General features: G+C 37.2%; 1 protein-coding gene across 2 annotated transcripts in view; it reads right to left on the bottom strand.

The window, feature by feature from the left end:
- STK39 (serine/threonine kinase 39) overlaps nt 1-14863 on the bottom strand; it is a 74924-nt gene that overhangs the window by 38859 nt on the left and 21202 nt on the right. For both annotated transcript variants that reach the window (XM_030952364.1, XM_030952363.1), the window contains exons 4-10: nt 13432-13573; nt 13004-13059; nt 11229-11338; nt 11029-11130; nt 10657-10790; nt 7407-7455; nt 7236-7301 (exon numbers count right to left, since the gene is read on the bottom strand). In XM_030952364.1, the coding sequence (XP_030808224.1) occupies nt 7236-7301; nt 7407-7455; nt 10657-10790; nt 11029-11130; nt 11229-11338; nt 13004-13059; nt 13432-13573 (659 nt within the window). The remainder of the gene's footprint in view (nt 1-7235; nt 7302-7406; nt 7456-10656; nt 10791-11028; nt 11131-11228; nt 11339-13003; nt 13060-13431; nt 13574-14863) is intronic.

Here is a 14863-nt window from a genome sequence, read left to right as displayed (position 1 = left end):
GAAATTTAGTAATTCAGTATGATTTTTGCTTTTCAGACATTATTTCTCCATTTATTAGTTCCACTATGTAAAGTTCATTACTGAATGTTATTAGCTGCAAATAACTCTTTCACTCACATTTTAACAATAGTTCTTTCAGGCATGAACATGTACCTGCGCTCAGGAGGATGTTTTCAATTAATTGTGCAGAGGAGATACATTGTTCCACAAAAGTGTCACTCTGCCTTGAACATAAGGAATCCCAAATGGCTGACAGGCATGACCTGATGGCTAATTCACACATGCAGAGTGAAGCTCTCTTCTATCCTCTTTCTTTTCCCTGCCTGCTTCTCTCCACCCTTCCAATCTAATTAAGGTGCCAAGGCCAAGGGTACCTGGCAAGAATCAAAGAAAGCAAATCAAAGATACAGCAAATTGGTGAAGTAGTTCAGTATTCTGAAAGATGATGAAGACAGATGCAGATCTTGAGAGTTTTCTTTCCTGGCTGCTCAGATGAATGCACATCATGACGGTGAATCGCTACTAGAAGACATTCCGCTAGAGGGATCGCTAGAGCCACCCTGATAATCATCATTTTTCAATTCCACCATGCTTTTCTACCATCCAAGCAGTTTACTTTCTTAAAATAACCAGAGGTGAAAAGAAAGAAAAATATAGCCTTATATAGAGCTTTCATTATTCAGTAGTAAAAAACTCATTATAAGGTGGGTTGCACTGTCAGCATTAGAGACACAGTAAAGAATATTTAGGAAAACAGTATATTACTATAGAATTCAAATAAGAAATTACTACGACTTTCAATTACTTTCAAACTCAGGGTCTTGAAAGTACCATTTCAAGGTGAAATTCTAATTTTTACCTTTTACTATTTTCTCCAAGGTTTCCAATTGCTTATGTACATAAGAGAAATTACTGTAATACACATTCTGCATCCCATGCAGATTTTAAAGAGACCTGAATTTATTCAAGGTCTCTCTCAAATATTAAGGTGATCAAATTTAAACTTGAGTGTAGTTCTTCAAAATAAGTCATAAATTAACATGAAAATAATTAATACAGTTCTGCAATTTTTATAAAATCCTATTTTCTAAACCCCCCAATGTTTCTGTTTTAGTCAGATATCAAGGAGCAGCATGCATTCTACCAGCCTACACCGTTTAAAATCGCAAAGCTGGAGTGAGACTCACAGCCTGTGAGTGGAGATTCAGCTCAGGAAGGATGGGTCCTGCCAGCAGCACAGCACTGGATGTGGCTGCCCTCTGCTGCCAGGAAATCCCACACTGCTGGCATGTGCATCCCCGAATCTCCTTTTCTCCTCCCTTACTGCCTGACTTTACCTTTAGCTGCAGCTACACTGTTTGAATAACCTTCTCGAGGAGCTGTTTCTCAGAGCTAAACAGAACTACTGATCCAGACCTTCTTTCTGCTCTGCTGGCCTTAATCTACTTGTTCTGGTTAAAACCTTGAAGTTTTCAGCTACAGACATACTTTTAACTCCTTGAGACAAGAGCACTTTTCAGCTAAATTAAGTCCCCTATAGTATTACTGGGTAACACCATCTCAAGGACATCCTTGTCACTTGTTGTTCCCTTGCAGCTCACCCCAGGAACTTCCAAGAATATCACCAGTATCAAGCACAAGTGCAGGGGGGAAAGGAGTGTCAAAACAAATGACACACAATTTTTTTTGCTACTGTACTTGTAAAAGCTTTACAGGGTCTAACCAGGAAAATATATTTACAACTTTCTTCAGATTCTTGAGCCTGGGCTCTTTTTCTTTTTAATTTTCCCCTCTTTTTTTTTTTCTTTTTAAACTATGAGGGCTAAATATTTAATTTCTCCATATACAAGCAAAACTTCTCACATACCTATTCCATCAGCCTTCAAGCAAATGGTAACAGGTGGGAATGCTGCTTCTGAGCCACCTGGCTTTTAGAGAATCCTATTTGTACCTGCGTGACTTTCCTGACAAACTTCCCAAAAATATACAAAATCACAAGTATTACACACTTCCACATCCTGCCAAAACTCCTTGTTACCTTTATGAACAAAAACAGGCAGAAAGGCTGTCTCTTCCAGAAAGGAAATCCCATGACAGTAAGGCGACCCAAGCTAGCCAGCTGATGCTGCCTGCATTGACACAATATTGATTTTGCCTATAAACTGGGAAATTTATTAAATAAAAACTAAGTCCATTGAGACACTTTCACTTAGGGAGCCATTCCAAATCCAAGAGAAGCAATCTGGTATTGGATGACATGCGAGTGAAATGTTTGAGGTTTAATTTCTCAGACGGTAAACAGGTAAAACCAGCACCTTGCTGCACATTTTCAGCAACAGAAAACCAAATCCTTACAAAACAGGGTAATAAAACAGGATTATCTTCTGCTTATTTACAAGGCTTAATCCCTGATCAAAGAATACCACCAGCACCATACACACCCAGACTTCCTTTATCCTGTCTTGATTCTTTAATCATGACTCCTTCAACAGCACTTCTAAGAAAATCCTCCTCCAGTTCCGCAAGTTTCAACAGCTTCGATAAATGCCAAATACTTAGAGCTACTGCTCTAATCAGAAAAGCTTTCAATAGACACCAACCCTCTGTCAGTCCATGTTCAAGATGTTTTTGAACAAGTCAAGAGGTCACGAACACAACATTAGCTAAGGAGCAGATCAGTGCAGTCACACAAAAGACAGGCACTTGCTGCAAAAATGAATTCTGAAGTGGAACCATGATGGCCCATGGACTGGAACACGCCTTCCAGTAGGGAACAGGGCTACTTTTCAACAACTAAGATGAATCATGTACAAGCTTTTAAACTCTGCCATAATAAGTAATCCAAGTTATTTCAGATATGCATATGGCTGTTTGAAGTACAAACGCACTCAACTAAGCCATACTTTGTTTCAAAGCTCACTTCTTTAGGTAACAATTCGATCCATTTGAAAAGGCACAAAATCCAACCTCACAAACAGATGGTAAAGCACCCTATGAAAGAAAATATGGACAAACTCATATAGTGCATGAAGTTCCTTGCATCTAATGGCACAACTACAGCATGGCAAAAACACTAAGCTGTCTTCTTCCTTTATATGAAATATTAAAACAAAGCTGGTGCAACTACATGTGTCTGCCCCTTAAAACACTTTCCAATTCTACAACGCACTAATGCAGGCACTGCTTTCTCATTATTTGAATTGCTGTCAAATTTACATTTGGACACTTGGAAGAAGTGTTTTTATTAAGTTTCCCTTCCAACAACTTCTTGAAAATAAAAAATAGCTGACATGGTGTGAGTGGCAATTTCTCCTTTTTTTTTTTTAGTGATAGTCAACCATATAAATACAGTTCCACTAATTTATAGTTCAGCTACTGCCTTCCAGAAAAAGTGTTCCAGTATAACCCATGTCCCCTTCCTTTTATACGTCAATGTTATTTAAATAAGATTTTCTTATACTGTAAAGTTAATATACCATTATATTAACCATCTGATTTCAGGTTCATGTTGCTCTCTGCTTTGCAATTCAGCTGGAGTCCAGCTGTACTAACATACATCACTGGTGAGATATATCTATCAGATTAAATCCATTCCTGAAGCAAGGAAGGACTGCACATGTATGTCTTGCTGAGGTGCAATCATGCTGTTATAGCTGTCCAAGGAATCTGGGATATAATATTTTTCTCATTAAATGCAGGGGATTGATGGTATCTTATGTAATGAAATATGACCATTACCTTAAAATAGCTGTACTGAGGAGCTAGAATTACAACCTATCCATAAGAGCATTTCTAGTGAAGTATAATAAAAACTGGTATCACTCACACTAATCATCTCTTCATGCTGTCACAGGTTTTTCCCACTAACACAAAACTCTCAGCTCTAAAAAAACTTTCTATTACAAGCAACTATTACAAGTTTACTGTTACAAGTTTCTATTACAAGCACAATGCAATACCACCATTCCAAAAATAGAATTCAAGCCCAATTATTGCTCAGATTTTTTTTTTATTTGTAGCACTTCAGACAGCAATAAAATGAAATGCAGATACATGTTTTCCCCTGTTCACTTTGGAAAAGTGGCAGTCATGCAGGAGATTTTAAAAATAAAAAAAATAGGATTATCAAACCATAAAATTAACCCAGGGCCTTTAGGCATACAGAGTACTTAGAGTTATAATTAATTTTTTAGTGTGACAAGATTTGAAAACTGACTGTGGAACTCTAAAAGCTGTTTCAAATTGCACTCTTCCAATACAGCAATCCTAAGCACAAATGAAACAACTTAGTGTTCAGTTCAAAATTAAAACTACTTCAGCACCTGCTAATAAATAGTATATGCAAACTCTTATACGGTGGGCTGTTTTATGGCAGCAGAGCACACAGCCCTCATCCTAGCAGGACAGGGCAGGCTGCTCTACCATCACATCATCTAACCAGGCAGAGGCACAGAGTGCCAGGGCTCCTACATTTATATCAATGACAGAAGTGTGGCTTCAGAACATGTCCCTGCTTACCCAACCATACTGAGCTTGGACCATTCCTCACAGCCTTTTCTTCAGCTCTTCTTGATAGCAGCAATGCTCTCACAGGTGAGCAGGCCCATTAGTGAAACCCAGAACTGCCAGTAAGAAGTTGCAGGGTGTAACACTCGTTGCTGTGGATCAGTACCGATATGTATCTAACCAGGTCCTGCACAGGAAGAGGCAGGACACGCTCCTCCTGGGTAAGTGGTTCAGCATTATTCTTAATTACTAGGGCTAGGGCAAGGAAGGACATCATTTAAAATTCAGCAGAATTAAAAGAAAATGAAACAATGGAACCGGGGAAACATGCATAAATACATAGCTTACAATTCTAATGTTACACAGTATTTTAAACACACAGTGAAGATGTTGCCCAATTATCAAATTGGGGTTTAAAGCAGGACACATCTTTATAGCACCAAATGTTTTCCTCACACATACAGGACCTGTGTATTTGCCTTCAGGATTTCACAAACAGACCCGAACTCATATTTAGAAGAAAACAGATGCCAAGAATAAGCTATAAAGGCAGAAGCAAAACATGGGAACACTATGTCAAGAAAGAAGAAGTTAAAGTTAAAACTAAACTGAGACTGGAGTTCTGGGCAACAAGGCAAAGCAATTATACATGTGGTAAATGGAAGAAAAATTAGATTACTGCAGGGCAGATCTGACATCTGTACTAGCAGTGGTGCTACAGATCATTAGTCATAAGCATTTTACAGCAAGTGCCACAGAAGATAATTTAAGCAGTGATGACACCAGCTCCTTCATATCTATTGCCCTAGTAATATTAGTTTTTCAATTACAGGGGTTACTTCTTCCAAGAGAAACCTCTTAGACATTTACATGTAAATGTTTAAGCAACCAAACTCAACTTACACAAGCTTTTTAAACAAAACCCCAGAGTTTTATTATTAAAGTACATTTATATTTTATGGTGTCTTAAAACAGCAGCTACATGCACAGTTCTAACAAGTGAATTAAACTTTAAATCCCCAATGAATTTTAATATTGTGTCCTTTTAAAATATAAATAATTTAGCATTTTAAGTAGCTAAAACCCAAATATTTTTCCCATTTATGATGTAATTAAAGACATATTAATTTGTATCCACCACTGTATAGCTTTGATTTCATAAGAGTCACACCTCTTTAAAATTAGAAACAATTGTCAAAGAAGCAATTCAGAAAATTATTTCTGGTGGTGTAGGGCAGGCTATCCTGCATTCCCCTCGCAATTCTAAGTGCTATGTTATCTAAAGAAATATAAAGTACTACGTGCGTGCATGCATGCGCTAAGAGGCAGTCTCTAAAGCTGACCCAGGATCCAGCGGGGAGGAGGCACAGCCCTGTCAGGAGCCCGCTTGCTACCGGCACGTGTCTGGATCCCTCCTGCGCTCCCGGGGTGCAAACCCAGAAGCAGAGGACGGGTTTTCTCCGGCTGGATCTTGGTTTGTGTGGGCACTGCTGCCACCACACGGCCAAACCCTGAACGCTCCTCCTCCCCCCTTCCAGGCTCGCACCTGCTCAGCACGACACCCCTGCCACAAACCCTCTCATCAGCCCCTCCTACTCAAGCCTCCCAGAGTCCACCACCGAGTTCCCAAAATTACTTTCATATGAAGATTTGAAGGAACTTGAAGCACTCAGATGTTGCTGACAGTCTCTTTCAAATGTGAGCCACCAGCTGTGAGAAGATGTCAGTGTGGTAGAACTACACTAAACCAATAGTCCCAAAGACAACAGAAAATTGTGCAGGCACTGGTCAGGGTAGCTGCAGCCCAGCTGACATGCCAACAAAGGCTGAAACAGCTCCTTTTTCTAAAATAGCTTCCTCCAAGTATCCCCCCAGCAAAGCCTGCTTTCAGAAGGCTGGACTCAGCACACCACTGCATCTGTCACCTGCAGAGGCTCAGCAGTCTCTGAGCAGGCACCTCATACTGAAGAGACATGGTGAGTTAAGTCACAACAGAAAGGGAAAAGGGAGTTCAATAATTTTTCACACACAACAAACAGGAGTCTACATTCATTCCTGTTTCTTAGCTCTTATGAACAGCAGTTTACTTCATATCAAAAGATTTTACAATACTTACCTGTTAGGAGTCACATTTTTTTTTTATTCTGCTGCACATGACTTGGTAAGCTCATTTATACAAGTGCCAAAGGCACCACAGAAATACAAGCACAGCTGTGGGTTTAACTCTGTCACCTGTGGAATAAGGCTCCACTGGTCTGAAAAACTCAGCAGCACTCTTGCAGAGTTTTGACCTGACTTTTTGGGAATAACACTTGAAATAATCCAAAGAACCAGGCTGTTTTCAATAAATACCATTTAAAATACCATCTTCACCCTTTCCTTAGGTGATCAACGAAGATATGAACTGTGCAGTTTATGAACCTATATGTTTGCAGATCACCTTTTTTCCTCACAACTACTTCACCTGTAGCTTTCTAAGATGAAGTGAGAAAAAAAAACATATCAAGTATGACAAACATCTGTCATTTTGACAAGGTCAGAAAGGAAGTAAAAATGCCTCAGGGCTTCCTAGAGAAAACAAAGTTGCAGAAAACATTCATTCAACACTCACTATCTTTGATGGACTGAATTAAAAGTATGGCTCAGTTAGTCAACTAAAAATGTAAGGCAACTGAGGAGTCTCTGCTTTATCTTCCACACTAGATGGAAAAATATGTGAATGCACTCACCTTTTTTGCTCTTTGTGCTATATTAGGTGTTCTAGTGAGAAGCTTTTCAATCAGGTATTCTCTATTCTGCAAAACCAACATTTGTTAAGTTAAAATCAATACAAGGAAAGAAGACATTTCACATAGATTTTAAGGCAGAGCAAAATTTACTCATAGGGTTAAACGTTTTACCTTGGCTTTCTGGAAAAATTTGCATTTTAAAAGTTCTGCTGCTGTGGGCCTGAAAGATCAATAATAAATTAGAACAGAAAACAAAGACCCCTCCCAGCGAATACAGTACAGACGTTAGTTAAATGGTACGTCTCTAATACTTTTGAATTAGTACTGTATGAATGGGGAATGAATGATCATAGCTACTGAATTAATTCACACAAACTCACTTACCACACATGAAAAAAATTAAGCCTCTCTATGGCAAAAATACCAAAAAAGAGAGAAAAAAAAATCAGTCCCTTAAGCTGCCATTTTCCCCCCCTTTTTTGTTCAACACAAATGCATTAACCTTTTTAAAAAACAAGACCAAAAAAAAAAAAACCCGCAAAAAAAGGCAGGTATTGCTTTCTTCCCCAAATGATTCTATGAATACAACTAAAACTTTGCTCCACAGCAATAAAAGCATAATCACATTTCCATACAGCAGCATCAGTACCTCCTATTGGCATTCTTTTACCTCACTGATGTCAGATATTCTCAAGAACTACACTGACACTATTTACATGGTGCATAAACCAAAGAGTCACCAGGATCATTTTCCAATCAAACAGACAAATACAAACCAAAACAACACCTGTAAGGTAAAAACTGACCCACTTCATTTTTACTTGCAGTTCTGTTTCCAAGAGATAACCACAATCTCACAGCTATCAAAGTGATTCCAACAGCAGGTTTTGTCTCCCTAGATTCAGGGATCTAAAAAGCCACTTATCTAGCCAAAGCCAGACTCTGGTGCTGAAGCAGACTCTGAAGAGAAAGTGAAGCATCTCTTGGGATGAGATAAAATCATTTCCATTAGGAGCCCATACCACCATCCAGGACTAATTCTCATACAGCTAAATTTCGGGAAGTCAAAATCTTCAAGACTCATAATTTCTAAACAAACAGAAGAAACATCTGCTCTAGCTTTCCATTTGAATTTCAGCAAGAGATTGAATATAGAACAAACTAGGTAAAACAGTGAGAAAGTTTCCATTTGGAAAATCACAATCTCAAAAAAAACCCAAAAATCTGACCTAATTTATTTCTTTGAAGACAGATCTGTAAAGTTAGTGAGCATAAGAGTAGTAGTAAATAGTCTGTATGTATATATCAAGTTCATACTTGCAAGGAATAATGAAACAACTTGACATTAACAAAAAATTCAATGTAGACAGACAATGGGTGCCATAGAGCACAGTTTTCTCCACCTCCAAAACACCAAGTTCTACAATAAAGGAGTTTTAATCAGTGGTCCTGTGGAGACCACCAGACTTGGTAGTAATTCATAAATGTATCTTGGATGAGCAAAAAGGAAGGGAAAACTATTTAAAAGAAAAAATAGCTTCTGTGCCAAAGTTTTAGAGTTCTCAAAGTACAGTGCTATCACATCTCACAACAGGGTTATACGCACTTAAAACCTACATTTTAGTAAAGTTTTATCCAAAGTAGTGTTCACCATGCCAGTACCATTAATTATGCCAGAAGCTTCTGAACTGGCCTGGACATGTTTTCTGGCCCTATTTCCACACAAGCTGCAGCAATGAATTGCAGCTGTGGACTGTGAGCAGCATCCTTGGCATTGGGGAGAGAGAAACACCCACAGAGATCCCCAAAAGAAAACATCACAGTCTGAGACAGCAGCAGTGCAATGCCAGTCCTAGAATTTGCCACAAAGAGCAAGGACTTCTCCCACAACTGACATAATTGCTGCTGGAGGGATCTCCAGGCAAAATTACATCCTGGATTCAAGAAATAAGATGACCCCCCCAGTATAAAAAAATTGCTCTATACCTGTTTCTATCTGAACATCTATTTGCTGGTCTAATTGTTCCATTCAAGGCAATCCTGAGTATGAAGTTATTGCATGTGGTTTAATAAATGTATAAATTTAAATAAATACCTTAAACACCAAAGCCTTTACTACACGCCAGGTAACTCAACATTATGTATTTCAAGGAGACAAGGAAAACTCATTTTATTTACTTCTCATCAGTTTATACCACTTTAATCTTGCCTGAAAATTGCTAGATACGGGAAACAAAAGGAAGCTTGATTATCAAGAGCTTGATTATCCATTATTATTATTATTATTATTATCTGCAAGCAGCCAAACTGCAGCACTAAGCTTAAAGCATCAGGACTTGCTACTAAGACCAACAAGGGTAAAGGGTTTGAGAATCTGAAAGCAGTACACAAATGATCATTGAGTGAAAAAAAAATTTTCAATTATTTCAAGACATGGCCACAATCTTCGCTGCTAATTATACTTGTTCTCTAGTATTCCTGCTGTCACCCTTTCAGTGTGACTCCCCCTACAACCATATCCTGCACTTAGGCTAACATTACATCAGGAAGTACACACCATAAATGACACACACGATCAGGATTGCTTTCTCAGAAAAATCTTCCCACAAAAAATAGTAGCTCTGAAACTCTAGAAAAGAGTGGTATACTAAACACCTTAGGAAATAATGCTAATTAGAATGTGCTTCCTACAATTCTTCAGCAGAAAAAAGCCTGCAAAAATGAGTCTGCATAAAAATGAATAAATAAATTAATATTTCAGGGAACTTGGGATATCAACAATGGTTTTGAAATAAATGTTTAATAATTTCATCACTTTGATTTAAAAAACACAGCAAGAAAGAACAAACAGCAAAGACACTATGACATGCAGTTCCCTACATAAACATGAGGAAAATTCAACAAACTTGGAGCCCCTAACTTTACAGTTAAAAAAAAAATACATCTTAGTAAGTAATTTTCTCTGGAAATATCCCAGTTAAAAACAACACTAAGTTTATGCCAGAAAATGAGAAAAATCAACATAAAATTATTCATTTTTAATTTCTTTTAAAGGCCAAGAGAATGATATATTTGGTTACCAACTGTTCTGCTGCTCAATCTGAACAGTCTTGTTAGACTTGTGCACAGTACCAAGATTTATATCTTCCTTCAGATGAGAAATTAAGATGTAGAACAAGAACTTTTATTTGATCCATGTTTAATTCAATACTATGTTTAAGTATAAGTACATTAGGTTAACAATCAGAAGAAGTAAACTTAAGGAACAGTAAAAGGGCAATTTCTTCTCCGCAGATGGAGGTGACTGAAGGCTGCTATTTCCAAAAGTCAAACCATACACTTAAAGATTATATCACTGTAACTTAAAGTAGTCTATATATTTTCAAAAATAATTCTATTTTACATGGCAACAGTGACCTACCTTTTGGAAGGATCTTTTTGAAGGCATAATGAGATTAGTTTTCTAAAGGATTTGCCATACTTTTTCATCATCTCCTTGTCCTCTACACCTGTCTCTAAAGTGGGAGGGTCATTTTGAAGCGTTAGCATTAACACCTAAAATAAACCCAAAAATGAGGTGTCATAAGCAAAACCAATTTGAAATGTAGAAATTAAAAGAAAAAAAAACATTCCACAGAATACATCTATTTAGATAGGAGAAATTAAAAAAAATACTCCACAGAATACATCTATTTGGATACCCTGAGTTGCTATTGAAAGTGAAGTACTATTAACTATCTAGCAGCATTAATAACACAGCTAACAGCATTAACAATTACAAAGTGATTGTTACTTTCATAGGAGGGTATTTGTGATAAGGTGCTGCTCCTGTTGCTAACTCAATGGCTGTTATCCCAAAACTCCACATATCGGCCTTGAAGTCATAACCTCGCACCTGCAACAGAACCAGAACAGAAAACCAAGGTGGTAATGTCTCAAGTTCCAAAATTAAAAGACAAAATGTTTTAAATTTCTGATCAGCATTAGAAATACCTGCTCCATTACTTCAGGGGCCATCCAACAGGGAGTACCAACAAATGTTTTCCTTACTTTGTTACGAGTAACATCACCTCCAGTTGCTAAAAATGCACTAACACCAAAATCTGGGAAAGAGGAGAAAAGTTGAAATCTGTTAAACTGCCAATAGTAAAGCAAAAGTTTCACATTTTAGAAATAAAGTCAGTTCCTGAAGGAAAGCTTATAGAAAGTCTCCATTGCAAAGTTGACCTTTGCACCACAACACGCTGTTCATGAAATGCTATGGAATAGAAGGTACAGTTTTATCAGGGAAATCCACAGTAAAACATCCTCAGGCTTAACCTCACAGTATGCATCTTCCTGGATAAAGTTGCAAAGGACTCCATCTGTCACCTAGGGTTTTCAAATATTCACTTTGTGCCAAGGTTTGCATCTGCTATTGTTCAAAGACAAGAAGTTTCTTCTGCATAGCAACTAAACATGAATGTGCTTTGAACAAGAGAGAATACTTTATGTAATTTCAATTCTCATGGGAATTTGACAAACCAAAGGCAATCAGAAAAGCCATCACTAATATGTACTTAATAGAAGACCAGGACATGAATAGTTTTCTCCAAATTCTGAAATAGAAGAAAAAAAACCCCAAAGGCTCAGTGTTCTGTTAATCCGGTTACTACATCAATGACAGCTGTACGATGTAGTAACATCATACAGAGGGAGAGGTTAGGTGTGTAAGTGGAAGAAAGAGCAGGTTCCCAATGTATGTAGGAATACTGTCAACTTTGAATGGAGCTATATGAAGAGTATTTTCAACTGTACTAGTTACAATCCAGTTATACTGAAATAGAGTATTTCACTATAGACTTCAATTTATTCCCTAATGCTTTCCTGTTTCTATCTGATTTTAAGGTTGAAAAGAAAACACCTCCAGTAATTACAGAAAAATGTAGTTTTATCATTATTTGACACTGGTATATTAAAGCCCTTAAAACACATGTTTACATGGTACTTTGAAAGCATTATTTATATAAAAATTACAACTTCTGTCTATAGCCATTTTTATTACTGAGGGCTCTCAGCGCTCAGTCACCCTCTATAGACTGTGGGAGGCCTGGCAGTGTGCTGGGGGAAGGGGCAGGTATCACCACCTGCTCCCATTGTTTTCCAAATCATCTGATACCAGCCTGAGAGATGGGATACGAGCCTGGCTCTTACGAGACCAAATAATTCAATTCCTACAGATTACAGCTCAAGAAGCACATCAATGCACTCAGAGGACATTTAAGATGCTAAACTGTATCCAACAGATATCACTGCCAGACAAATGGCAGATATGCTAAAAATAATTCTCAGTGAGATATATCTCTTACATCTCAGTGACCAGTAAATTTATAGTCAAAGTCCTTATGATGGACAGTACACACAGATTGTTGGATCCCTAAGAACTATTACAATTACTTGCAGAAAAAAATGAAATTTACAGAAATATCAGCTTCTACCATTTGCAAGCTGTTTAAGGTGCATGGGTGAATAAAATGGAAACATTAAAAGGACATTAGAAAACTTCCTTATATATTTGATGTGACACAGAGAAACATTGAATAATTTCTGAGTCAAGTATCATTAGTCAAGAATCCTGAAATCTGAAACTGGATAACTTGTGGCTACAAAACCCCAAAAGGAATAGTTAAAAGCCAACAGAAAACTTTCCCCCTTGATACCAGTTGCCCCTGATCCAGCTGCAATTACCTTTTGCTTTTATTTATTCATTACTCTACCACCATCATTACCTGCTATTTGTACAGAGCCATCCTCACCCAGTAGAATGTTGCCAGCCTTCAAATCTCTAGAATGTACAAACAGGAGTTAGCATGAAAGCACATACTGTGCATTTTATGCAAACAAATAAATATTGCACACTGAATAGTTTCACAAGATAGCATTTTCAAATTTAAAACAGAAAAAGGAAGCTGTAAAATGTACCTGAATAACATTAAAACAGAGTGCAGAACTCAAACTCTAACAAATTTTCACATATAAAGGACCAGAATTCAGCTCAAGCATAAAGGAGCAGAATTCAGGTATAGATTTTAAGAAGGTAGATATTTAGGTTCAAAGTCTGGTTTACTACCTTTTATAAATATAGTCTCACAAACTAAAGCTTTCAACAAGCTACAGTCAATTGTGAAAATGCTTTTCACTATGCATATGCTCCTACCTGTGAATTTGCCCATTCCTGTGTAGATAGTCTAAGCCCTCCAAAACTTCTTTAAGAATTGTTGCTATTATGGGTTCTTCAAGCACACCATTTTTGTGCTCTCCTCTGTTGACAATATACTTTATTATATCAAGCATTGAACCTGTATTACAGATCCAGGAGAGAAAAAAGCATATACAAAGCATTATCATATCAGATTCCTTAGAAAGCTGTATTTCTTCATTCTTTCTATGCTACTGCAATTTAAATCTTAGCATGTATGTGTAAATGCTCCATGTAACTAGCTCTTAGAATAAAGCACACCACTAACCAATTCAAACGAGATACAGAGCACTGCTTTTTGTCAAAAATACCATAACACTTAATAATCCATTAGAAAGATCTGCTAACACTTGCAAAGCAACCACTAATTAAAAATTCAGGAGTACCCCATATTTAAACAGATATGTACTGCTAAGATCTTGGTTTATGTACGGTTCATGTATTCACGATGTAAATACACAGCTGCAACTTTGGAAGGAGACAAATGCAAACAAATGATAACATTCCCAGTGACATATAGTTTGACATTGAATCTCAGTTATTATACACTTCAAGGCTTTTAATGGAAACATTTCTTTAATCCAAGCACTATTCAACAGCTCACAGTAAATTCCTGTCATTAATCACTTGTTTCTGTCATGGTCTATGCTTGATTTTGCTTGAACTGACCAATTCAACCAAATGTGACACAACAAGTGCTATGAGCACTTCCCCTCCTTATTTTCCAGCATCATGGTGAAGCAGCCTGCTGCCATCAAGACTAATCTTGAACAACATCACATTACAACCAGGACCATCACATCTTCTTCTGGGGCCTCTCTTTTCTGAACTACAAGCACATTAAGTTCAGCCTCCTTTTTCCTCTTTCAGAACTAAATAAGAATTTTATACCAGTAGCTATTATCATAAAAAAATGCAATGAGTGTTTGGTTAGCTTACACAATAAAAAGGATGCAATATGTGTAATACTTGGCCTAGGATGGATCTTGCTTGAATTAGGAATGAGTAATACTCATTAAGAAATCAGATATATATGCATTTTTATAAAAATACAGAGGACTCTAGAGAAACTCCATAAAAGATCACACTGACAGAATTGAATTAATTCCAATCAGTTTTTCCTACACAGCCTTAATAGAGAACTTTGATAAATTGGTTCAGAATGAAAATTAAATTCTGTTTATATAACTACTGTATTTCTGTAATTCTTATCCTGTCCTATGAATATAGATATACAAACTTGGTAAGCTTGCACATTCTTCCTTAACATGCCTACATCTTGAGGTTCATCCTATGTAGTGTCTACCCCTTTCTCATTAGTTTAGCTCAATGAATTCACAGGTGGTACATCAGGAAAAAAAATCCTACAATTGCCTTACAGCTAAACAAG

Source organism: Camarhynchus parvulus, chromosome 7, assembly GCF_901933205.1.
Source record: "Camarhynchus parvulus chromosome 7, STF_HiC, whole genome shotgun sequence".
NCBI classification, from domain to species: domain Eukaryota; kingdom Metazoa; phylum Chordata; class Aves; order Passeriformes; family Thraupidae; genus Camarhynchus; species Camarhynchus parvulus.
The sequence above is the reverse complement of the archived record's forward strand: the minus strand, read 5'-3'. Positions and strand labels throughout refer to the sequence as shown.